Genomic DNA, 26,850 nt, shown 5'->3' with positions numbered 1-26,850 from the left:
TATTTATCACAATTTTAGTTTTATTTACACAATTGGAAGTATATTTACACCGTGTTTAGATGAAGTGCATTGTGAATTTTGAAATCAATAGCGAATTGTGCAGTTCAATGTGAACGTTTTGCATTTGATTGAATGTTACCAATAATGAATCGTTACGGCTTTGAGAGAAGTTCGACTTTAGTGAACGGCTCGAGAACAGGATGTTTTATCCAGTCTGTCTGTTCCAACATTCTGAAAAAATAGAAAGTTATCCATTGAACTAGGTTAAATCACAGAAAACATACTACTATAACCCAGAATGCCAACCGCATGGTAAAAAGCATTAAGTGTTTTGAGAGAGCTTTGCCTGTCAATCGTAGGCAGCGCCACCAGCGTTGCTATGCTGAGTGCATGGCAACGCTGGTGGCGCTGCCTACGATTGACGGGCAAAGCTCTCTCAAAACACTTAATGCTTTTTACCACGCGGTTGGCATTCTGGGTTATAGTAATATGTTTTCTGTGGTTAAATGTAGAAAAATTATCATAATTGCTTATTGATGATTATTTTTTTATGAAAGAGCTGGTCTGCAGACAAAACATATATTAAGCAACCATTTTCAGATCAAACATGAAACATTTAACCTTTCTTTAGTTAGTTATTTCAGGGACGCTGCATGTACCTACTTCGGGATTGAATATTGATAATGAGTACCGGTAGTGCTAACATCAATCAATTGGGGAGCAAGCTGGTCTAGTGATAAAGTGTGAGGCTTCGGTCTATGAGTTTCCTGGTTCAAATCCAACCAATCACTAATGGATTATACGCCAATACCTCCTAGGCCTAGCCTCGTAATGTGTAAAACAATTGGCTAGAGATAATCGTCCTCTGGAATGTGAAGGTAAGCCATCAAAATAAGAAAAAATCCAGACCTAATAAATTATTACATACCGGTATAGATTGAGAGGCATGTAGGCAAATACTTTCAAGAAGAGTTCCTTGACTTCCGACAAATTGTCAATATTTTCTTTGAGGAACTTCAACAAACCGCTTGGAGTGTCAGCAAACTGATTGCAGCCGGTCTTCAGTTCGACGTATTGCTGCAGCACCGTGATCTGTGGACACATTGGAAACAAAAACAACACATTAAACTATAGTAAGTTACTAATCAGAATCCTAAATTCTTGTCTTATGTTTGTTTTTTAAGTAGTCCATTGCTTCTGTTGTAGTCAACTTTGTGTGAAGTGTTGTAATATTTAGCGATTGTTTAACAATATAACTAGGATTCATCTTATAAATTCTTGCTCACTGATTTATTTTCAATTTTCAGTTACCGGTGCTGTGTATATTTATTGTGATTGGACGATTGATCATAAGAGCTGCTGGATCTTTGGTGAAGCGTCGCAAAAACCTCCTGGACATTCTAAGAAGAGAAGGAAAGACTAAATGTAAAAAGATATAATCATGAAGAGAGTTTGCGAAGAATATTCAGAGGACCAGAAGACGTTGAGGACGATTTTTGGTGAGGCCAAATACCGCCTTGATTATCTGGTAATAAAAGTGAGTAATCTCTTGACAATATAATATTTAGCCTATTTAATATCCTTTCGATCTTTAAAGATTGAATAATTCTCTTATCTTATTTGGTTATTAATTTTGTTTTTAGAAGTATAGCTGTGTTTTGAGGTATTTTAATCATTATTTTGTGTTCTGATACATTTTTTCGGTCTCGTTCAACAAGAATTTGTAACAAATCTTGTCTATCTGATTTTTTCTAACAATCACCACTTTCAATATGACAAATATTCTACAAGCATGTTGTATTTATTGGGTTACATTTTAAATAGCCCTCTTTACCATTTGTTGTTTGGTGAACTTATTAGTCATATCTTTTGTATACAAACTAAACTACAAGATTCACCCACCCATTTACTGTGAATGTCCCGCAGTTCGCTGAGTATGTCTAAATCCTTGTGCATCTGGACGATATCGAAAGTGGAAGAATCACTCTCTTTTCCACAGCAAGTCCGTAGAAAATTCCACCGCTTGTTGGTGTCCCAGAAGAACACATGTCTGTGAAAAATATTAAATGCAGTTACAACTTATCAAAGATACCAGGATAATAATAAAACATTAAAAAGAAATTAGGAGAAACAGGAATTCAAAAGGAATAGCAGGTCTGGCTTAGGTGTGAGACGGGCAGGATAAATCTTAGGTATATCCATAAAAATTGTATGTTTTTGCCGTTTGGATCACTTTACCAAAGCCTTTACCTTCTTTGAAAACGGCATTGTTGGACCCACTAAAGGGTGAGCCCTAATTGATGCCCGAATCTAAACTGAATGGGATATTTACCTGAGCACATCCGTTGTCGATGGTCTCTTGTACGCTTCCGAACACAACATCCAGCAAACAAGGTCCGAAGTGACAACGTCCTCAGTTCGAATTTGGATCACGTTGTTTCTCATGTTGTCCATGATGTCTTTCACGGTACAGCCGTAAGGGTGGATCCCCACCGTCATGATGAAATGAAGAAGCATTCCAGCTGTCTGTATGTCTGAAAGCTCCGTGCAAATGTACTGAAAACACACATCGGTTAAGTGAATCAAAGGGTGAAAACCGTTGATAACCGCAATGTTATATGTGGAATAGGGCCCAAGATACTAACAATTTCAATATTAAAAGTTAAATCAAGCATAAAATCCGAGGTTGAGAATGAAGGTAAATGTTTAACATTAAATACTAATTGAAAGAACTCTTTCAGTGTGATAAAAATTGGATGTAGCTCTCAGTTACTGATGACATTGGCTAGCTACCCACTGGTCATGTCATGTCTACGACATCATTTGTCCAAGGCATGTCACTATGTTGTCAAGTCACATCTTAATCTTACACACTGGTTGCGACTTGGGACACACGTCCCGAGACATATCTGTCTATTGACCATGGATAAAAAGAAATATAGACTACTAGCTGTAACCCGCGGGCTTTGCCCCGTTTAACTTCTTAATTTTCAAGATGATCTCGTTCGCATGGCTCAATCACGTCCTGGTTGAAGTTTGTTCGCTACGCTCACTCACCTTTAGGTTGGAGCTCGTTCGCTGCGCTCACTTGCCTTCAGGTTAGCTCGTTCGCTACGCTAACTCGCCTCCAGGTTGAAGATCGTTCGCTACGCTCACTCACCTTTTGGTGGCAAATTAGCTGTTGTCATAAATTTAAAAAAGAAATAGTGCTGCGACCCTGTTGGTAATCCTTGTAACTTTAATGCTATTGAACATCATAGAACAGAACCAACTTGTTTAATTGAAACAGCTGTTAAGATTCATTAATTCCATTTCTCATAAGGTTAACATGGGAAACTCCAGAGCCACTGGGGCGGAGCCCAGAAGTCGGAGGGTAAAATCCTTTCTTAGTGAGCGTCTACTACCCAAAAGGAAGACGCCTGCCAAGTTTCAGGTTCCTAGGTTTTATGGTTTCTGAGATTTCTTGATTAGTGAGTGAATGAATGAATGGGTCAGTGGTATTTGAGCTTTATATATATAGATCAACCGTGCTGCAGTTACCATGGTTACCATAGGTTCTGGTGCACACCGCTGGGAGCGCTGTGTAGTACGTAGTACGTACGTTGTAACTACATGGCGCTCCCAGCGGTGTGCGCCAGAACCTATGGTAACCGCAGCACGGCTGGTGGTCTATTTAATTCTTTTTGTCTATGATCGTACTTATGTCACACGAAACCGGTTGGTTGGTTTGGCTCTCATCCCTCTAATAACGATCTAATTCAGCCATCTACATAACACATGTTTTAAGTGGTTAGTTTAATTCAGAAATATTCTTGAAACTTTCGATTGCTTGTTTAGTTGTTGGATCTTTACATACTGGCTTAATAACTCCGCGTTTGCGTTAGGTGATCCGTCAAACATATTTCAAATCCTGCAATGTTGGCAAACAGCAGTTGATTGTTTTCTAAACACATTCCTTACCTTCCATGTAGTGAAGTAGATGGTTTGGCATTCTCTGGCCCACCAGATCTGAGAGGAGAAATTTGGGCTGCATTGTTGAAACAGAACCTGTAAACAAGTTTATGTTTTGATTTCCTTTATCATGATTTATACAGGGTGTTTTTTTTAAAACTTGCATCTTTATTTATGTAAAAACCGCAATAGATAGAAATATGCAGTTTGCAGGAATCATCTATTGACGTAGGGGGACCAATTGTTTTGAATTCAACGTTACATTCACATTCCCCCCCTTTCCCCCCCTGCCCCCAACTTAATTTTTTTAAATAGCAAGGTACCTCTTGTGACATATCAAATAAAAGAGCATGAAAAAAGAAAATGTTTGATGAAAAAAAATTGAAAATCGGTTCATTAATTTGTGAGATATTCCCCCCCTTACCCCCCCGGAACTTAATTTTTTTTAATAGCAAAGTACCCCTTGTGACATATCAAATGAAAGAGCATAAAAAAAGAAAAATTTTGGTGAAATTTATTTTTCATTTGATATGTCACAAGGGCGGGTACCTTGCTATTAAAAAAACAAGTTATGGGTAGGGGAAAAGGGGGGTGATTATCTCACAAATTCATGAGCCGATTTTAAATTTTTTTTCACACAAAATTTTATTTTTTCATGCTCTTTCATTTGATATGTCACAAGGGGTACTTTGCTATTAAAAAAAAAAATAAGTTCCGGGGGGGTGAGGGGGGGAATATCTCACAAATTTATGAACCGATTTTCAATTTTTTTTCATCAAACATTTTCTTTTTTTATGCTCTTTTATTTGATATGTCACAAGGGGTACCTTGCTATTTAAAAAAAATAAGTTGGGGGCAGGGGGGAAAGGGGGGGAATGTGAATGTAACGTTGAATTCAAAACAATTGGTCCCCCTACGTCAATAGATGATTCCCGCAAACTGCATATTTCTATCTATTGCGGTTTTTACATAAATGAAGATGCAAGTTTTTAAAAAAACACCCTGTATATGTACAATACTGGCCAATGATTTTTCAGCTGTAGCTATCACATCTTTCTGAACTTGGTGTTGCTTGTCTTAATATCTTCATAAAATCAGCTGTGTTTTTAGTAATTATAGTAAAATAAAAAATTAAAACGGATATTGGTTTAAAACAAATAATTTGTAATGACAATTGTTTTCAATTATTTAATTACTAGGCCTACCTTGAACATTATACAAAGTTTCGTAGGGATATTTTTAATAGTGTAATTTAAAATTTTGTTATATAAAGTGCAAAATGGCGATTATTTTTGATTTCTGCTCTTTATACTCGTAAAACAATTTAATAGAGTTTTGTACTACTTTTGGAGCATCCTGTATTTCAAAGCTTTCAAATTTATGCAGTACCTGTTGGAGTCCAAACTCTGCCAATCTTATCGTTCCGTTGGCATCCACCATGATGTTGGAGGGCTTTAAGTTTCCGTGGACAATGTTCTTGGTGTGAAGATAGTGAAGACCTTCCATCAACTGAAAAAAATGTACTGATAAACCTGATGACGACTCTCAAGGTTTTATAACCAGGTTAAATAGGCACCAAAAGTTTAGACAGTATTGACCTTTTGTACATAAAATTCCTTTTAAAGACAACAATAAACAATTGGAACATACCTGACATGACAGAAGGACGAGGTAAGGATTGATCGTTTGTGCGGAGTTTGTGTGTTGCGTCAACACCGATCTGATCTGGATCAAATACTGCCCCAGGTCCTAATGGGGATTAGAAACAAAACATATACAAGGTTTTCATAATGTGATGGAGGTTATTATAATGTGAAAATTCACAACAGCTGTACATTTTGAGTATACTGTGGTACACAAAATGCCTTTTCTTGCTTTGTTTAGTAAACACATAGGTCACCATGAGCGTCTATCTAACTTTTCCATTTGGGGGACAGCAGGGTCTGGGAGGTACGGAATACCAGTAAAGAGGGAGGTCTAGGGGGGTTCTTCGGGAAATAGTTAAAATTTAGGTACACAATGATTGATTTTACTACCCATATTGATGGACGCCCATACATGTCATAGTTTTAAATAGCCTAGACTAAACAACCACTTTAAAACAAACTTATAAACTTAGCCAAACCTAATCAAAGCAAACAAAAAAAACCTTTTTATTTTTTGTTCGCTATGTGGATAGATAGTTTTACGATTTCCGCTATGTTGTTTACAACTGACAACGATATCACCTGTCGACAGAGAGGCACCAACGTGATGACCGCAGTAGGAGTGTCGTAAACTCCGAGGTACGGCAGAATGTAAACATGGTCTAGACGAAGCAGCGATTTGACACATTCACAAAGCTTCTCGCTCACTGACTTGTTGCCGAGTTTCAGGAATCTGCGCGCAGCTATAGGCATTCCTGAAATGCAATGATTGTGTGAAAATACAGTCTGTGAAAAGACCGAGAGAGTCAGAAAAGAATACATTTGGACTCAAAATCTCTAGGGCTGAGATACAGTACCCACATCAAGCTGGCATGGTTGACGTTCTAAGCTTTAGTACCTTGAATGAGTTGCTTTAGCTACGACATGGAGTTCTGGCATGGAAAATCGATCTAAATTTACTGAATACATTATTTACAAGTAAACAGACAGCGTACCTGTTACACTCAGTCCAAGCTCCACGTTGCCCAAGTTGAAGCCGGTGAAGAGTTTAAACTCCTGAGAACAGTCGTACGAAGAAATCCTGACATTCCCTCCGTCGAGAAACTCAGTCTTGCAATCAGGAAGAGAAATGAGTCTAAGACACTGGGACTCGTACTTCTGGCCACAGTACTTTAGTAAACTGGTAAAACATTTGGGGATAACAATTTGATCACAGTGTCTTGCATAATAAATTAGTTTCTTTCCCTTACTCTTAATCTAAAAAAATTGTAATACAGTAACGGCATCTTCAAACACCTACCGAAGATAGTTCAAGAAAAAAACTGGTCCATATTTACTCACATTGATTTATCAAGTAACATGAAAATACCTGAAATGATCTCTTTAGAATCAAAGATGCTAACCGCTAACCCCATTAAACTTTGTTTACTATTTAGACTTGACTCATCAAGGGAGTCATCAAATAACAATCATTACCTATGTGATTCCTCTGTTCCCAATTTCACCCTCCAACAGTTACATCCATTTCTCAAATATAAAAAATGAAATCACCAACGCCTTGTAATGATTAGGGACACATTCATTTATAAACTCATCTTTTGATCAGTACCTTGTACATTGAAAGTAATTTTTGTGGCAGTACACACAGCGGAAAGCATTGACTTTGGATTTTAAACTAACATTGTTTTACCTGGCTAGTTTTTCAAGGCAGACACCAAGCTGGTCAGATTTTTCAAAACCGGGTGGAGTCTTTTCTTCAGAGTCTGGTTGAATGTCTTCAGGCTTCTTTTTTTGGAGAACAATGTCTTCTGAATCTATCTTTGCGCTCTCTTCTTCCTTAGAATCCTCGAGGGCAATGGATTCGATTGTTTCCAACGAATCTTTATTACTAACGTTACATACTTGTGATGTTTCACAAATGTCATTATCTTTGGATGTTTCCAAGTTAATTTTAATTAAAGAACTTTCTACTTTGTCATCATTGGTGTTTTCCGTACATACTGGAATTTCGGTGACCATCTCTTCTTTCTCTTCTTCTACTTTAACATTAATTTTCTTATCCTTCACCTCCTTTGTGCAGACTATTTCTTTGTCTAGCTCTGTTTTACCTTCTCCATCAATCACCTTATCCGTCTCAGGTTGTTTGTCTACTTTATCTTCGGTCTTTGTTTCCCAAACACTGACTCCATCGCTCTCTTCGTCACTGTCTGATATGTAAATACTATCAACAAAGTGGACAGTTTTGTTTTCATTTGACTTTACATCCTGTGTTACTTGTGCACTGGTGTCCTTTTTAAGTTCCAAATCAACTTGAACTTTAGTGTTTTTATTTAACAATGACTCCACTGGTTTTCCGTTTGATAGGATATTTAAATCTTCGGAATCTTTATTCCGTAGAATAAATTCAGTATCAAGATCGTTTTCCAAACTGGATTCATCGTCTTCCAAGACTTTAACTCCCCTTTTGTCAAGTTCATCTTCAAATTCTAACAAAAACAGTTGCATTTCAGACACCAGAGCTGCATACACAACGTGGTTTTTCCTAGCGTTATTTTTTATCTGTTTCATGAAGCCGTCCCACTTGCTCATCAGCTTCTTCATGTGGTAGGTCTCCAAAGCAGGCAATACAGACATAAGTTTTGTCAAATCGTTCGAGTCTCCTTGAGCCCCTAAATAACCTTCCATGTATTGTTTCGTCCACGTAGAATCGTATCGTTGCAAAATCCTATTGAATATCTCCTCCAGGTACTGCAAAGTGCTTGTTACCTCCACATCTGATACTTCTTTACCCTCATCTTTCTCAGTGTACGCTTCTATCCAATCACAAGTGTTTGCCATTCTTTCTTCGTCCGACACTACCATCGGCTCGTCCAGTTGAAACAGCTGATAACCTTCTGAGAAGCGCTCTTTTGTCGCTAATAACGGAGATTTTTTCATTGGAAACTCCTCATTTGATGGAGAAGTTTTCACAGAATTAACTGATAATGAATCAACTGTTGTTGAACTCTCTGAACACTCTTGTACTTGTGAACTTTCCGACCTCGGTGACACGTATTCCCGTATTTCCTTTATGGCTATTCTAGATTTCTTCACTCTCTTTGTTTTCTTATTGGATGCCTCAGTTGTAGTTTTAACCTCTTCTTTTTTGAAGATAGATATATCCTTTGGTTCCTTAATTGGCTGAGCAGGTGGTTTAGCTTGAGCTAAATCTAGTTTCCCAAAATTGTGCTGTATTATAGAATTGTACAGTGTTTGATTGCAACTTTTCCTTTTCACGCCGACATTAAGTTTCTCCTCTCGACACTCTCTTGTTTGAATTTTAGTAAAATTTGTAGATTTCGGTTTCACCACTGAGTACATCGAGCGGGCCAGTCTGATCTGCCCCTCTCTCGTCTTTTGAGCAGCTTTCCGGTGTTCTTCTTCGGTCACAATACGCTCGTCAGATTTTAATGCCTTCATGAGTCTTTGAAATGACAGTGAGTGCTGTCTCTCGATTTCAGCGTGTGTGTCACCGTACGTGTCTTGGAAAAGTACAGGAAAAGACCTCATGTACTTGTGGTAAAAGGGCTGAAGATGCACATAGTTTCCCTCCAACCACGTTCTGGCTTTGTAGCTTTCGCTGGTGCACAGGTAAAGGAGGGGTTGGAAAACGGATTTGATCATTGTAGTTTTGTCCGCACCATACCTGAAACCAGTTTTAAATATACAAATATATTGGAAAAAGCTCTGCAAAAGTTAGTTTTGTAAATTTGTAAGTGGAAGTTTGGTTTTGTCAGTCTTGCATCCGATACATTGGACATCAGAGCTCAAAGTGGTGAAAAATATTAAATTTTCATCAAAAATCTACTAATAAATTCAAAACCTCAAGTTATCAACGCCTTTTTGAGATTAGGTTTACCCAATATTACATCTTAGGTTTACTCACCTAACCAATAAGTCCAAGAAACACTTCCCCAGGCCGGCAGAGAAGAACGCGTTGGCAAGTTCAGTCTGAGAAAGTCCTTGACAGCAGCAGTCGCAATGGCGAATCAGCTCCAGGACTACCAACAGAACAGCAGCGAGGTACGCAGGGTCGTCTGTATGATGCACGACCGCCTGTGGAAATAAGAGATAATGTACATTGGTCAAATGCTAGATAGGATCAGAGGCTATACTCTACAACCCTTAGAAAAGGAGTTTATTGAAAATCACAGAGATATATTAATACAATTTACAACCTTCAAAGTAAATACTTATCATGAATCAGACTCATTCAATAGTTTACATCTTTCGCCCATTGAAATAACATGTCTGGGTGAAGATAGCCAGGCAAGAAAACTACACACTTATATCACTTTGTGATTAGCATAAGGTGTCCACTAACCCCTCTAAGAAAACGATTAAGTTATCAATATAGGGTCCTGCACAAAAAAGAAGAATAACCAAAGTGGAGATTATTTGACAGTCAATGCACTGGCCAACACTGTAGCAAATTTTATTGATACCCAAAGATAATCTTTGGTGTCCGAGAATATGCGTGAGTGCCACATAAGGCCTTATCCAACTGGGAAGAACTTTATACAAAAATTCTAATATTTGATCTAACCTAGTCACTTTTATAATCTGGATTATCAACTTCTGGACAGTTCAACTAAAGATTACTACTTAGGAACTTTCTAAGAAAGATATATTTTTTAATCACCTCAGGATCACTAACAGGGCCGGATTTACCTTTATGCCGCCTGTAGGCTACAAGTCCTCATGCCGCCCCTTATATATGTATATATTTACTGCTGAAAACATATTTATAGGAAAATTACCCCCGCTCTACCTCGTGGTAATATTTGGTTATTCATGCGCACAGACTAATTTTTGCCGATCTGCACAGTAGCCTACCGCTCGGTAGTCGGCGATCGAAAATACACGTGCAAACATAAAATATAACCTACGAATACTATTACTATATAATCATTCCACTCAATCATACCAATCAACTCCACCTGTATACTATACAAAATAACATGTATCATAAATTTTTGGATTTATAATGTTAATGTTACGTCAAATAAAATACATTTGAGATCATTCTTATATATAAGAAATGTATACATTTCTGTGCTATTGAATATCTTTTAATACTGGAAAATTGTTAAATTAAATTTAGATAGTTCTGCAAGGTGAAATTTAAGTTGACGAAATTATTTGAATCACTGGTTTATTAGTTGAAATATTTACAACGACAAAAAAACTTTGTGTATAGTCCAATACAAGTATTTCATTGAGCGACTAACAAAACTGATAACTAATTTTAATTTATTGTGTACACCAACTGACTGTATGGTAGTGTAAGTGTCAGTGGTGGGGAGGGGGCTGTCGGCTGTCACGTCGGCGTCGTGGCTGCCGCTCCTGGTCGTACTTCCACCAGCTGCAGCCCGCTGAGAGTCGCCAGCTTCCAGTGTTGCCAACACCAGATCGCCGCTCGCTGCGTGTTGGCGCAATGCGATTGTACATATTAGATTGTGTAATAATACGTATGTCGAAATAGAAAATAATAATGTATGAATATTCTAAAAGCTTTATTTAAATGACATGTATACTTGAATTTTTAAGGAAAATAATATTGCATGTAAAAAAAAATTATTTTAATTTTTTAAATCTGCCGCCCCTAAATTTTGCCGCTCTAGGCTGCAGCCTACTTAGCCTATTTAGAAATACGGCCCTGATCACTAAAGTACTACACTAATAACTAGCTTAAATCATTTCTTTAAACCTTGGACAAAAATCTTTTATGTTTTAGGGTAACAGTGTGTATGTTGAAGCTGAAAAACGTTCGGATTGTAAAATATCTTCATGCCACAGTACCTAAAGTCAACCTTTTAAATTCTTATTGATTTTGGAAAGATATTTCATTACCATAATTTTGTTACCTACAGGATACATTCTCTGAAGTTTAATTGTTTTGATTCCTGAATTAACTATTTTACGCCTGCAAAGTAATTTGTGTTTATTGTTGGAACTTACTTCTTGCAATCTTGAAAACACAGAGAGTTCCATGAGAAGATCCATGCCGCTGTAGATGTAACGGGCAAAGAAGATCAAAACATGGACGAGTACACTGGTCACAACCTTGGTGAATTCTGCTCGGTTTTTCGGAGGGTTGACGAGCAATTCCAATCTCCTCTGTAAAAATTTACATATTCAAGTATTGACAACTTAGTGCCTGGATTGAAAATTGGAATAACGTTGTCCGTCATCTCAACATTCAAGTAACTTTTTGTGGTCAGTTGAAAAAAATAGCAGCCTAGAAATATTTAAGCAGTGATCAATTTTACTTGTCGATGTAGTCAATGCCGTCTTAGTATAGTATATCGTTTGAGAGTAGATTGATGAGAAAATTTCAAAATACTTTGTTTTCCTGGAATATATTCCAGAAACGCAGAATCTAACAGATAACTTCCATAAACGCATACCGTAAGCAGTTAGTTTACCAATTCTCTCAATTTTTCACAACTGAAGATTTTTCTCAATGTGCCAAGGATACAATGTAATGATAACATTGTTGTAAATATAAGTACTAAAGAAAAACTAGGTGTAAGAAAGTTATTCATCGTACATCTCATAGTTTACGTTGTAAAACAATTTATTATGATGTGTGTTTTTTTGTAATTAACAATCAAAAACATATGCTAAAAATTGGTAACATAAATCTTGAACATAGTGGATGTCACTGAAATGCAATTTTTTTCAAAATGTGCTTAATGTTATGTCTTTAAACAATAGCCTAACTATCATAGTGCGTACTCTATTCTAAACATTTTTATATTTTTAACTTATTAACCTTAAGATATTGTTCCAGGGTCATTTTGGAATGTCCCTCGTTGACGGCAGCCAAGATTAGTTCAAGTGCTCCGTTGGGCTCCCGCACGTTCTTCTGAAGACTAAAGGCAATGGCGTAACACAGAGCTGTGCACTTTTGCTGAAAAAATACTCATTAGTATAAATTGATTTGTTTAATAGAAAATAAAACTAGAGTTTTTTTTTCTCTGGGACTACAAAATTTCCTGGATACCTTAGTGATTATAGTGTTTTAATCTCCTTTTAATCTGAAGTTCACACATTCGATCCTGAAATAAGTGTTTAGGTTTATGAAAAGCATAAAACGTAGCGAATCATTGTGTTTCAAATCTGTGATATTGGTTGAAGAATCAGCTGTTCTCTAGCTGCAAACTTAACATCAAGCATCACACTCATTATTTCTTAAACATACATACTTATCCTTATATGATGAAATTATTTCTGAAATACTAAAAAAATATCCTGATCTTGGCATCGATTAGGCCTCAACATAATTTCCTATCCCTCCATCGTTTTCCACCATCTTTAAACACACATTTTTCCTCCACACCCCTCTTTATTTCATCCATCCACCTTCTTTGAAATTCCTCTTTGTTTTCTTTCCCTCTATGGCCTCTATTAACTCTTTAACACTAAGAACTCTCTCCTCTCACATAGCTAGATCATATTGTTTTTAATTTATTCATGTTACGAATGTATACGAATTGTTATACAAATGTAATTACTTTAACGTTCTGTTTTTGATAATGACTACGTAGTAGTCGAAACTATAGTCAACAGACACCGACTAAGGAATTGTGGACGTCAAGGTACGTAACCTGTTATAATTGTTTTTAACTGTCTCGAGCTGCAGTAGACTCCCTCTTATTCGGACTCCTCGGGACCGAGGCCAGTCCGGTTAACGGGTTTTCCGGTTAAACCAACATCCCCAAAAACTTGTTAAAACGGACCTTTGAATGCATAATGTATACAGTATTTGACTTAAATTTAGGAGAGCATTGTATTCAGACACGTGATCACTGGTCTCAAATCCATCCCACGAGAACAGTCGTTTCAGTACCGCCCACTTCCTGCCGATCTAATCCGGTTAAACCGATACGCTGATAAAAATTTTCCGGTTAAAGAGATGTCATTTCCGCCGAGTATTAGTCTGGTTAAACCGATGTCCGGTTAAAAAATGTCCGGATAAGAGGGAGTCTACTGTATTCTAATCTCTTCAAGCTAACTTTCTACGTTGCATTCCTTTTTATCTGTGTCAACAGCCAATGACCTTTAAATGCTGGAATATCAATACCTCAACTGTAGCCAATTTCTTATTAAAATGTGTAATGATCAAAGACAGCTGGGTCCAGTTTCGAACCATCAAAAGCGGAGGGCCACTGATATTTCTCAGGATTGAACCAGTGACTTGACTACCTTGCAAGTTCTATAACTTACCTGGTCCTCCAGCGTGAAGTCAGCCCCCGCGTTCAGCAACGCCTTGACAGCGTAAGTGTCGCCTCGTGACGCTGCCAGTATCAGAGGAGTAACGCCTTTGTTTGTCTTGCAGTCCAGATCAATTGATATACCGATCAGCTGTTCCAACATTCCCTTCCACTGTCGTCTGGTGATGTAGTGTATGAGGCGGTAGCCAGCCTTGGAACATAAATATAAATGAGTGTTTTGTCATTCGAAAAACAATATTGTACAGAGGTATGTGTTCTATAATGTTTAGCGTTAATAGATTTGTTGCTTGCCAAGATTACTTCTTATTGTGGTTATACAGTATTCTATAAGCAATATACATCAGTAGTTTTTTCCAATTTTACACTAATAGTTTTCTTAACTTAATAGCGGATGTGACATGAAATATGCTACGGTTAAGAGAGAGTTTTCATCATGACATAGTTTGCAATGAGTGTAAATATACAATTAGCACTAGCAGTACAGTAGCACAATAGCACTAGTCAACGATGTATTTTTAAATTCTAATACTGGCTATGATATTTGGACTTATGAGAATGAGATGTCTGCTTCCCTCTTCTTGGTAAAATAGTGTCCAAATGTTTCTCCAGAAGACATCTGACATTCCTTTTGGCCCAGCGCCTTTTGGAGCAAGGAGGTATGCACATTCTTTCCGAGCAGTTCCCCTTTTTCTTTTTTTATATCCCACATTCTCATCCTAGGACGCTAGTTCTAGCCTGGAACTGTTTTACACATTACCTCAGGCTAGTCCTAGAGGGTTGCGGCATTATCACATTGATAAACTCCATTGGTGATTGGCGTGGTTTGAACCCGGAACCTCAGGGGCTCCAAAGCCCTGCGCTCTACCACTAGACCAACTCACTCCTCAACGGAGCAATTCCCTTTGTACATTCTTTTATAGCAATACAGACCAGTGCTGCACACCGATCAAAGATTACATACCTATCAACACTGTTTGTTCGCCCTACTTTTGCAACCCTTTATGACTACACAACATGTACATACCTTGTTGGCGTGGTCTGGTCGTAGACGAGGGTGGTCCCTCACGCTATGCCAAAGACCGCTAAAGGAGTCCTGGTCCCACGACGGGTTGATGGCTGCCAACAGCATGACATTGTTTCCCTCTCCGTCCACCAGCGAGATATCAGCGCCGCGAGTCACCAGGAAATCCACCATATCCAACCGGAAGTGCCTTACTGCCAGCATCACAGCTGTTTCTCTGTTCTAAAAAGTTTTGAAACCATTTAAGTTTGCTACGCTAAACAGTAAGCAAGTGGTTAATGGTGTCTTTGTAGACCAGAAAAATGTTGTTTTCAGAAAGGGTTTGGTAAAATCAGTTGCAGAGCATATTTTAAAGGATTTCCGCTGGGCAACAGTTGCGTCGGATTTGCTGGGGCAAAAAGGGGGTCCGGGTTATGGTTTTCTCCCGGAAATGTTTTGCATGAATTAAAGTGAAAATCACACATTTCTACGTACCGGTACCTTCTTATAAATTTTCCAATTACATTTGCTTGTAAATAGTCCATATAATCTCACTTAATTACGTATTACGTTGTAAAAGGCCAAGGCTCCCTTCACAACTCTTGGGCCAAAATCATAGCTCAACTTTAAAAGTGTACTACCGTACTACAAACATTAAACAATTTGTGATTAAAATATCCGCGCAAAACCTAAAACAACAATAATAATTTCCACTTTTTATTTTTAGATAGGTAAATATTGACACAATGTTATTTTAAATACTTTTTAAATTCCGATACATTAAAAATGTGAATCATAAAAAAAATATTCCGGCACCACCCATTGCCACTGGGTGACAAAATCTCAGTACTGTGCACTTGTTGTTGTTGTTCTTGGGCGTTGTTCAGTTTTTATATTTCAATCAAATTTGTAAACATTTGGAAATAAAAAATACTTTGACTTTTGTGTCACCCAGTCCAGTTAACATGTTATTTTATACCCCGAGTTGGAGTCACAGAGAATAAGTTACAGTGTAAGAAATAAATATAAATGAAAAAAAAACAAGTAGGCTACCTCATCAAAAAAGTCAATTGAATGCCCTTCTCTCAACAGTCTTTTGACAACTTCAAACTTTCCAATGACTACAGCACCAGCGAAACAATGATGGTCACCCTGAAAATGTTTAAAGATTAGTTGTAAAACAATTTAAACCTCTCTTATTTTGTCTAACGAATTATGTTTTGCGAATAATCGCAGACATGAGAATCATGCTTTCAAAATCATCCATCCAAGGAGAGGGATTATCTTTGTGCAATGATTTGAAAATGTTGGCTTTAAGGGGTTAATCAGTTAAATTAACTTTTGAGTCTGTATTTTTCTAAGAGAAAGACGATTTTGGCTTTTTGTGAGGGAGAATCTTTAATAAAAAGTTCTCTTGGTCTTAAAAAACATTTAATTTTTACTTGGTATATGAATCCACACAGCCTAAGGTACCTATTGTTTTGTGATCACTTAGTGTTTATAAAAAAATTCAAAAAAATTAAATGACAGGCACAATTAAATTAATGAAACTAGGTGGCTCAAAAAGATTTAAGCGTTTAAGACCTCAATTTACACAGAACCAGCCTTCATGCATAAGTTGCACAACTTCTTCAAACACAACTAATAGATTGTATGATGAACTCAACACAAAAGAAAAAAAAATAAACTGTATCAGCAATCTGACTCGTAATTTCTCCCATTAGCTTGTCAACAACCTTTATCATGGGTAAGCTATGGGATGATATTTTATAAGGAAAAATCACATAAGGTGCAATAACTTCTAAACCGTAAATGTTTGATCAAGGGGGATTGCACTATTTTCTTTAGAATGTTAAGCACCATAACACATTAATTTGAATCAAAACCGGCTTTTTTCCTAAATCCGATGTTTTGTTATTTAATGGGGTCTTTTATGGGAAAATAACCTAAGTTACAATAACTTTTGAACAGTAATTTTTACAGAAATGGGAGTCATACCATTTTGTTTAAAATTTAAAGGGCTACAACATACTAAATTTTTATCAAAATCGTTTGGGTCATTTTTGAGAAAATCCGATTTTTCCGTTATTTTATGGGGTTTTATGAGGAAATCAACATTAATCAAAATTTCAAAAAATAAAAAAAATAAATGAAAAACGCCTGGAGATACCATGGATTAGTACCTATACCAAATTACATCAAAATCGGACCACAGGTGCAGTCTAGCTCTGTACACATCACACACAGACATCACTTTGAAAACCAGGGGGGCCAAAACGGAAATATCCACTCAAAACTCAAACTCGAAAAATTTCACGAAAACAATACTTTCTCCATATATATGGTATAGGGAGAGAAAATAAAAACGACAAAAACGGTGGTTGACATGTGCTGCAGTCTGGGAGAAAAGCTTATAACTACCATTAGTTTTTTATTGATATAGCGCGGGGAATCGGTCACGAGGTACCAGGTTCGAATCACACTAATCAGTAATCACCATCCCCCAATAGATTTTATAAGTGATAACGTCGCTTCTAGGACTAGCCTGAAGTAATGTATAAACGGTTCCGTGTCCAACGTCCTTGCAATTAAAGGTTGGAAAAAAAAATGGTCGAGCGGTCCGATTTTGAGCTAGAAAACAGCATTCCCATATAGCACGAAAGTCTCGTTGACCTACTTGATACCTATTATGGATACCTATATGATACCTAGATTGAGGATACCTAATGAATATGTGTAGAATACCTATTGTATAGGAATTGAAAACTCAATCCCACAATGCATCGGGCTTTCAACCGGTGAGCTCTGGGACTGCTGGGAGTAGTGGAGTGAAACATTAGAGAAGACGCCGCCATTCGCCATTTTTTCTGTCCGATCTGACAGAAGCCGGTGTTTGTTTTTGTTTACCTAATTTACATAAGTTATCATTTTAGTTCTCGTTCTCACTCAGTGAGTGTTGTTTATTGTGTGAACAGGAAATGGAAAATTGTCTGTAGATACTGATGAGGTAAGTCTATTGAAATATTACAGAAGTAGCCTAAGTTAGTTAAATAAAACAACGTTTTAGGAAATTCCATGAACTACTCAGGCTAAGGTCCAGTTTGTAGGCTGGCAGATACAAATAAAATAAAGCTTGAAATTTAAGATAATGCTGTAGCTGTAACTTCGCTAGGTTTTAATAATATGTCAGGCTAAATAATAATGAAACAAAGCCGGGTATGTACACCTAACTAAGTTAAAGTGATAAACTTAAGTTATTTGGCAACAAACAGTCACAACTTAACACACTTAATCGCTAAAAATTATATTTACATTGGATTTATCATTCAAAAGCAGTGTTGTTAAGTGTACAACCTAGGCCTTTTGTAGCCTAGCTTAAATATTGATAAAATACTTAAGATGAGTTTAAGTGTTAATGTATCATTGGTAGGCCTATCGTTTTGGCTGTGTTTTGGAAAACTAGGCTAGAAATCAACTCATTTTTATTTTTTATTTTTGCGGGTACACTTCCATATCTGTTGGCACAATCAACCTAATGAGTAAATTAATATTGACTAAGTTATTCGATCGATAGTTTAATTCAATATATCGCTGGTTAGTTAGGTTAGGTTAACCTTACCTAACTAACCAAACGATATATCAAATAATCGATAGCCTATATGGATCGATATTTTCATTCGGTTGTTTGTACCAACACGTATGGAAGTACCCATTTTTGCCAGAACAAAGTTAGGCCTGGTTCTTAATTTGTAATTTAAATGCGTTTGAAGATATTAACACAGAAGGAATACGAATTGTTACATTTTAGGTAGGGTTCAGGACATTGATTGCTAAGTTAGTGTGATGTAAGTTGAGCCATTTAAGTTAACTTAGCCTATTAAAATATCATGATAGGATAGGCCTACTTAGCTTGGCTGTAGTTTCATAACTGTCCCGCAGAACAACCAAATAAATAACTTAGGTATATCAAATTTTTTCTTAATATAGCTTATCGAATATTTCATTGGATTAGGTAGGGGTATAGGTTAACCTAGGTTATATTAAGGCTGCACTTTACTTTACGTCCTACACTCATTTAAATTAAAATATCAATCGATATATCGATTGTTCGATAAGTTAGCCTATATCAATTGATCGAACAATCGATAGTTTCATTCGAATGAGTGTAGGACGTAAAGTAAAGTGCAGCCTATATTCCAAATGAAATCTATAAATCGATACATCCATTCGATTGTTCAGCGGGTCACTTATGGAACTGCATCTGATAGGGCTAAGTTACATTAAGTTACAGTATATTTATGTAAGTAGCCTATGTAGGCCTAAGTTTGTCTAAGAAAATTTCACTCTAATGTTAGATTGAGCCAAGACTATTAGTGGAATCATTTTATGAGAAAATTTGACCTAACCCCAACAAAATTGCAACACAAGCAATTTTTTTTTTTATGATGGCTATAAGTGTCTTTAATAACCCCTCAAAAATCGCCATCAATCGTACCTTGGCAACAAGCCCAAAAATTCAAAATGGCCGCCAAGAGGGCTGCCAAAATATACATTTTGGCATATATCTCGAGAACGGTTAGTTTTATCAAAAACGTTATTTTAGCAAATATGTAGCTCTTTTAATGCCAATCAGTTTTGATATATGCATTTTGTCTGTCAGACGTATGGTATGGCCGCAATTTGAAGAGCCGTACTTCATTAAAATCTGCCTTTTTCACAAAAATTCTAAATTTTCATTTTTTTATGACTTAATGTTAGAAAATACAAATTGTAAGTCAAAATAATTTAAAAGTTGTTTGCCATGTGGTTTCCTACTTATTTTCAGTTTTACTTGGGATTTTATGATCATGAACAATTTTTTTTTCATGGTTTAAATAATCTCCCATTTTAAGGGATAACATTTTTTTTACACACACATCTCATTGAATTAGGTACAAGGAGTCTTGCAATTGCATCTAATCATTTTTAACAATGTCTGGTGCTGCTGGCAAATCCATCGTTTGGGGCACTTACATGTTGTCCTGTAAAGTCCATCCCCAGTCTGTAATTATCATACCATCTTCTGCCCTTTTCAATATTTGAATTTGTAAATAGGCTCGCAGACTATGAAACTTTACTGCTGACTCTGTTGAAGGAAGTTGCTGAGGCTTTATTTTTTTATTTTTATTTCATTTTATTTAAATACATGCCAACGGCTTTACAAAGGCTTTACAAAAGGCTTACAAAAGGCTTTACAAAGCTTTTAGCTTTTTTAATTTTGACAAAATACTTTTGTATCTACATGTGTTCATTGATTCGTTCTTATTCCCATTGAACATACTAACCATTAGTTTCAGACCGATTTCTTCAACTTGATCTGGACTCAGATTTGGTGAGTTGAAAGATGACAGCAGACCCTGAAAATACTCGTCTTCTAATGTTCTGTTGAATACAGATAGTTTTCCGATGTGAAAAATCCTCGAAGTTGTGTCGCACCCTGTATAGGCGTGCAGAGCTAATAGAGATTTAGCTAAATCTTCTCCAAGTGAGGATCTATTTTTTTTTATGTTTTAAACATGATCTGAAAGTCGTTTGTCACTTCTGAATAGCAAGTTGTAATTTGTTGTAATATTACACCAATAGATAAGTAAAATAAGAAGATATGTGTAACTAAAGGAAAGAAAGCGACTGTGTAAAAACTAAAAATAAGTAGGAAACCACATGGCCAACAACTTTTAAATTATTTTGACGTACAATTTGTATTTTATAACTTTAAGTCATCAAAAAATGAAAATTTTGAATTTTTGTGAAAAAGGTAGATTACAATGAAGTACGGCTCTTCAAATAGCGGCCATACCATACGTCTGACAGACAAAATGCATATATAAAAACTGATCGGCATTAAAAGAGCTACATATTTGCTAAATTAACGTTTTTGATAAAACTAACCGTTCTCGAGATATATGCCAAAATATATATTTTGGCAGCCATCTTGGCGGCCATTTTGAATTTTAGGACATGTTGCCAAGGTACGATTCATGGCGATTTTTGAGGGCTTATTAAGGGCACTCTTAGCTATCATTTAAAAAAAAAATTGCTTGTGTTGCAATTTTGTTGGGGTTCAACACTAAAATGATTCCACTATATTCCATGCATACGTTACACCTGGAAGTAACCTAAGTTATCATAACCTATCTTGATTAACTTATGCTTTTAAATTAGTTTTTTAGGTAAGGCTACAATAAGTAAGGACCAACCAAACTTGCTGTAACATTTAAAAATTCCGTTTGAAAGCCTTTTTCCTATAAGCCTTTTCTGTTATCAAAAAGAATTTTGAAACGCTAACGTAGCCTATAGCCAGTGTGATTAGTTACGTTAAGTTAGTTTAGAATAGGCTAGTTTCATTTCCTAATCCAATATAGGCTATTATTTTTGCCAAAACAAGGTTAGTTCTTCATTTGTAATTTAAATGCGTTTGAAGATATTAAAACAGAAAGAATATCTTACCGGTACGGATTGTGTAGGAAAACAAAATCATCAAATAAGTTGTAAGTTATATTGTTTTTGTTTTCACGAAGCCTAAGTTAAACTTATTGCTCTTTATGTGCGTGTGCATTTTAATAAAGCGTTTCATTTCAACATTAACTTATCACTCCCAGCAACGTTTAAGTTAGTCATAGGCTTATTATACACCAACCTATATCGGTACAAGGTTTAGAAGTCTTGCTTAGCTGTTTAAAAAATAACATTTCCAATGGCCGTTGGGCTACAGTAGGTTAATGACTCAAAAAAGTCAGCACTAAGTTACTTTGTAATTTGTAATGACTACACCTCACAGCTCATTTATAATACTAACCTACAATCTCAACACATTAACTGTTCACCTCAAAAAAATACCCTCAAAGATGAGGAAACTTAAATTAACTAGTCATTCACATTCTCAATAGGCCTAAATAAATTAGTAAAATTGATCAAGTTAACAAGCAATGCAAAGACATTTTTAAGTAGAGTATTTCTCCAACCGATCGACTAAATTACGCAAGTCCTGGGAAGTTTTCAGTTTTATAGCCAATTTTGCGTACGGTATTAATTAATTTTCGAAACTCGATTAATTAATTTTTTTTGTTATGCTCGACAAATATTGCTTGTTAAGTTCGGTTCTAGTTTTTATATTTTTAGACCCTACGATCTTTTTTTTTAATCCAAATAGATCTAAAAATGTAAGAAGTTTTCCCTTACACTACCGTACATGTTAAACTTGGGATTTTTCACCTCAGGATCAAAAAAAAAGATCTTAAAATAAAACAATATGTGTCAAATGCCATGCAAATTAGTGAATATTGTTCGTGTTGAACCTTAACATTACATTTGGTTGAAGGTGGTTTTCTCTTTCACTCGTAAGGAGAAACCTCCTTTGATTGTTTTATAACTATCTTTACTAAGTGGTTCATGTGTTTTTGTTTTTTCTCTATTATTATTTCAGAGTGTACCTGAAGATTAGTGACCGGACAGTGAAACCTGTTGATAGTGAGGGACACGATAGCGAGGCTGAAGAATCATTTAATTCTTTGATACAAGAAGAGAGAAACGTCAAGTTTGTGAGTGTAGAACTTTTCAATGCTAGTGTAAACCTAACTTAGGTCTCAAATTAGGCCTAATCCATTGGCCTACAATGGCGGATGCAGACAGGGGGTGCGCCAACTTCCCTTGGACATAAATGTTTAACTATCGGGTAGGCGTAACGCGTAATAATGTTGGGCCTGGCTTACACTCTTACCAAATAATTATTTACTTAATTGCCATAAATTGACAAATTTATGTAAGCTATTTTCCCTCATAACTGACTTAACCCTGGAAGTACATTTCACATTAGTTGCTTAAAGCAGCCGCTTCGACTGAATAAAGGACATATGCCTACTTCAGACTGTGTTGCGCTAGATCCTCCAGTTCACATGAACCACTGAACTAGGTTGAATTCGGTGTGGCCGTAAACTCATACCTAGGCCTATTCTAAGCTATATTCCATAACCTTAGTTGTTAATATTACAGTGTAATTGCATAATTGATTATTCTGGCAATGACTTTAAATACCAGTATGTAGGCCTAATCTTTTCATCCTATTGTTCATTTTGAAGCTCTTTTGAGTGTATTTCATAACAAAATTAATTTATATAAAAATAAAACCCAATATTTGTAGTCAATGTTTTCATATAGGTGAGGTTTGAGTGTTTTTCTCGATTTCTTTTTAGGGGAAATTATATTTTTTGTTCTTTATTCTTTCAGTCAAAATACTAAAGGCTAGCTATAATGGTTTAGTAATAGATCACTTTATTTGGCTAAGGGCCGCTTTCCCCAAATCAAGTTAAACTCTGATCGTGGTTTAAACTTTAGTTCAACCTCAGATTCACTTTCCCTAAAATAATTTCTCTGTTTAAACTAGGTTTCAGTAAACCCTCCGGGTGAGGGTTAACGCATCATACCATGCATAGCCGAACTGTTTGTGGGAAATTGTTATCACTGTCGCTGTCAAAATGTATCGTTTCTAGGTTAAATTTAAATTAATTGAACTGTCATAACCTAACCAAACCTGCTGATAATGAAAATATCGAATGAAGGTTTACTAAATAACAAAAATAGCCTAATTCTGTTCATAAAATAAAATTATAAATGTCTCAAAATAAATTAATAATTTTTTAATTATAAAATTAAACTATCATAACCCAACCAAACCAACCAAACTTGCTGATAATGAAAAAAATCTAGTCAAAAAGTTAATGCCTCCGGTAGGTTTCGAACCGGCTACCTCCGAATTATCAGCCCGGTGCGCTATCCACTACACCACTGAGGAGACCAATGGCTGCACTGCTGTACTATGTATCGTTGCGGTAATGATGTTCGCTCGAGCAGTGGTGGGCGGTGGCGGTCTGTCGGCAAGGGTTTCTACCTGGTGATCTATGGGTTAAACCAGGAGATAGGAATAATAGCTTGATTTTTATTACCATAAAGTCACCCAGTTCGTGCTGCTACCTATTGGAAAAAGCCGAAATTACTAGCACTGTCGCGTGACGAGAGTACCTCGTCAAAGTGCTCTGTAGCATCCAGGCAGCTGGACAAGAACAACTCGTCGAAGTAGGCCATTGGTTTTTAGTGGAATAATTGTGGCATCTCAGGATCAAAAAAGCTCGAAAAAATTTAAATATGTGTCAAGTGCCATGGAAATTAGTGAATATTGTGAGTGTAAAATTTTGGGCCCTGCTCACTCTTTGAACCTTACATTTAGTCGAAGGTGCTCTTTTCTCCTTCCCTCTTAGGGAGAAGCCTCCATTTGATTGTTTTTATAACTTATCTTTACTAAGTTGTCGATTCATGGGTTGTTGTACCTATGTTAGTTTAACTTAAATCTTCTCTATTTTTATTTCAGGCCATTACCTGATGGTAGCGACACGACATTGGAACCTGATACTGAGGGACCCGATATCGAGGCTAAAGGATCATTTAATTCTTCGATACTAGAAGAGAGAAATGATTAGTTTGTGTCGACTGTTGAAGATTGTATATTTTAAATGTGTTTTAATAAATTGTTTAAATTGTAATTCGATTTTCTTGTTGGACCTCTGACTTTAATTTATCAAATATTTTTTAGTTAACTTTTATTAATACAGACTATTTAATGCAGTGCAGAATTTTAAACCTTCCGTTTTATTTTTATCTTTAAATTTAAACTGCACTGAACGTACAGTTCCCTATATATTTAAATCTTGTTGAAAGAATGTTGACTCAAATAATATAAACTTAAATATTGTCAGTGTTAAGAAGTTGTGTTAAGGTACTGTTAGTTATTAGTTCTAATAATTGGCAGAATTATTGAATAAAATAATAATAATTTTTTTCAGTAAATCCCCCAAATTGTTTAAACAGTTTGACATAAAAACCCCCACCACAGCAAACCTGCCACTAAGCAATTTCTATTTGTCTGAATTGATTTTTTATTAAGGCTATTTTAATGACATTATGTTTATAATGACTGCCTAGGATTGCTGCAATAAGGAAACTAATAAAGTATATTTTTTTGTAAGATATTACTGTAAATAGCTTAGTATGAAATGAATAAATTTGCCAAGTTTGATAAAAATATATTCATAATCACGCAAACTACAACATTTTACAATATTCTCCATAAAAATAACAGGAAATTTAAATTTACATTTTTTTTAAATTTCTCCGTTACCAATGACCCTTTAAAAATATTTTGATAAACAAAATTATTTTATATTTTTAAGCTCTTTAAAGAGGTCTAGAAAGAAATTGGGAAATTTTGTGATTTGAGGGTCAAAAATTCGAACACCATTTTTTACCCTATACAATCCCGTTCCCATGGTCCGAGCATGCTGATTCACGAACTTATTCAAGTTTATCCCGCCTTACAACTTTAAGCCAAATTTAATCTAAATCGGACACAAATTACTCAAGCTATTGCGTCGCGTTCACGGACGCATTCGTTCACGGAAAACACCATTCGTTCAAATTGTTATATATGTATATATATACAAATTTGAATGAATGGTGTTTTTGGCCTCCGGGAACATCAAAATGAAAAAGTAAATCGGTCCCGGGCCTAGGTCTTACTGTGCCACCTGCGGTAATAGACTACTATAGGAAAATTTTGCTAAAAGTGAATGATAAAAAAAACAATAATTTTAATTCTTTTAAATTAATATTGTATTTTTATGTGTGTACAGATAGAATTAACTAGTTTCTACCTTAACGTTTTCAGGAAATTCTTCAGCACAGTGCTAGTTTTGAATCTGATATCAAAAACCAGGTGAATAATATTTTTCAGGGTTTTAGCATACATACTTGATACATGCATGATACCTAAAAAGTACCTAAATTACATTTGAAATTTGTTTTTTTACCTATAAGGTAGGTATCATATAGGCTTCTATCAGGTAACAGGTACATATTTGATATGTATTGATGATACCTAAATAGTATTTGAGATGGACATTTTCACTTATTAGATAGGTATTTAAAAGGTATCATATAGGTATTGCAACGTTAAAAATACATATCCTAAGTTTCATGGATACCTATCTGATACCTATATAACACATATTTGTGCTATATGGGTTGTAAATCGTGGGCTATAAACGCACCTAGGTAATGACAAAGAGAAGGCTCTGAGGTCATGTGTAGGCATACAACTAGCCCTAATAAACGGTAGTCGGATAGTTTTTTATCCCCTTTTGATTCCGAGTAAATATTTCCTCTGTCTTATCCTTTTTCTAAAATATCCCCTCAACTACTTTAGAAACTACACTAATTTAAATTGAACCACAGCAATACTTAAAAGATAAAAAACTTGTTTCAATACTTTTAACTAAACTCTTACCAACTCCTCCGTGTTCAAAAGTCCACGAATGTCTTGAATCTCTTCGGTTTTAAAATACGAGTTTATTTTATTAGAAATGTCCTCACTTCGTTTCGGTTCTTCATTTTTTACAACTTCAACTTTCTCTTCTTCTTTCGACCGTTTCGACATTTTGTTCGACTTCTTGCGACGAGTCATGTTTGGTTTTAATGTAACATTAGAATCTCAAAATTACTAATTCTCGAGCCTTCCACTAAGTTTTAAAATTATTAGTTTTTGTAATCCATTTAACAAAACCTAAGTAGTAACAAAACTGTAAACATGTTTCTTTATTGCTTGAATCGATCATATGGGAAATGCACGATCTGGAAATAGTAAATAAGAACATTTTTATTTTGTATTTTAACTTTGTACTCGTTGTTAATTTTATGAATACTGTAAAAAAATATGACTTTGGTCAGGGACAAAATGTGTTTATGATAAAATTATATGCAAATAGGAAAATAAGCAACTCAAGAAATAGCTTCTTTACAGGATGATTTCGGAAGAGTATTTATTAAAGATTAGCTATTTTCTGAAATTTTCCTGAATAAATATCGGTTATTGTTTGCAAATAACGTGAAA

General features: G+C 35.7%; 1 protein-coding gene across 1 annotated transcript; it reads right to left on the bottom strand.

Moving 5' to 3' along the window:
- On the bottom strand, nucleotides 1-26,530 carry LOC128994211 (uncharacterized). Its single transcript, XM_054418597.1, has 17 exons — nucleotides 26,248-26,530; nucleotides 15,930-16,028; nucleotides 14,901-15,119; nucleotides 13,869-14,066; nucleotides 12,415-12,552; nucleotides 11,598-11,756; nucleotides 9,523-9,692; nucleotides 7,288-9,282; nucleotides 6,593-6,777; nucleotides 6,180-6,352; nucleotides 5,602-5,700; nucleotides 5,341-5,460; nucleotides 3,961-4,047; nucleotides 2,333-2,556; nucleotides 1,903-2,050; nucleotides 929-1,092; nucleotides 1-231 (listed from the first exon to the last, which is right to left on the bottom strand). Exons 1-17 carry the CDS (start codon nucleotides 26,422-26,424, stop codon nucleotides 153-155), a joined length of 4,434 nt encoding a protein of 1,477 aa, XP_054274572.1. The 5' UTR covers nucleotides 26,425-26,530; the 3' UTR covers nucleotides 1-152.
- Nucleotides 26,531-26,850: the final 320 nt, after the last annotated feature.

The sequence above is a fragment of the Macrosteles quadrilineatus genome, unplaced genomic scaffold, assembly GCF_028750875.1.
Source record: "Macrosteles quadrilineatus isolate MER2022 unplaced genomic scaffold, UCM_ALF_1.0 Scaffold_1__1_contigs__length_201487025, whole genome shotgun sequence".
Lineage (NCBI taxonomy): Eukaryota > Metazoa > Arthropoda > Insecta > Hemiptera > Cicadellidae > Macrosteles > Macrosteles quadrilineatus.
The sequence above is the reverse complement of the archived record's forward strand: the minus strand, read 5'-3'. Positions and strand labels throughout refer to the sequence as shown.

Coding starts and splice junctions, on each gene's coding strand:
- LOC128994211 (XM_054418597.1), bottom strand. CDS start 26,424: ATGACTCGTCGCAAGAAGTCGAACAAAATGTCGAAACGGTCGAAAGAA. Junction 6,353..6,592: donor GCTTGGACTGAGTGTAACAG/GTACGCTGTCTG, acceptor ATTGCATTTCAG/GAATGCCTATAGCTGCGCGC. Junction 232..928: donor ATGCCTCTCAATCTATACCG/GTATGTAATAAT, acceptor CTATTTTTTCAG/AATGTTGGAACAGACAGACT.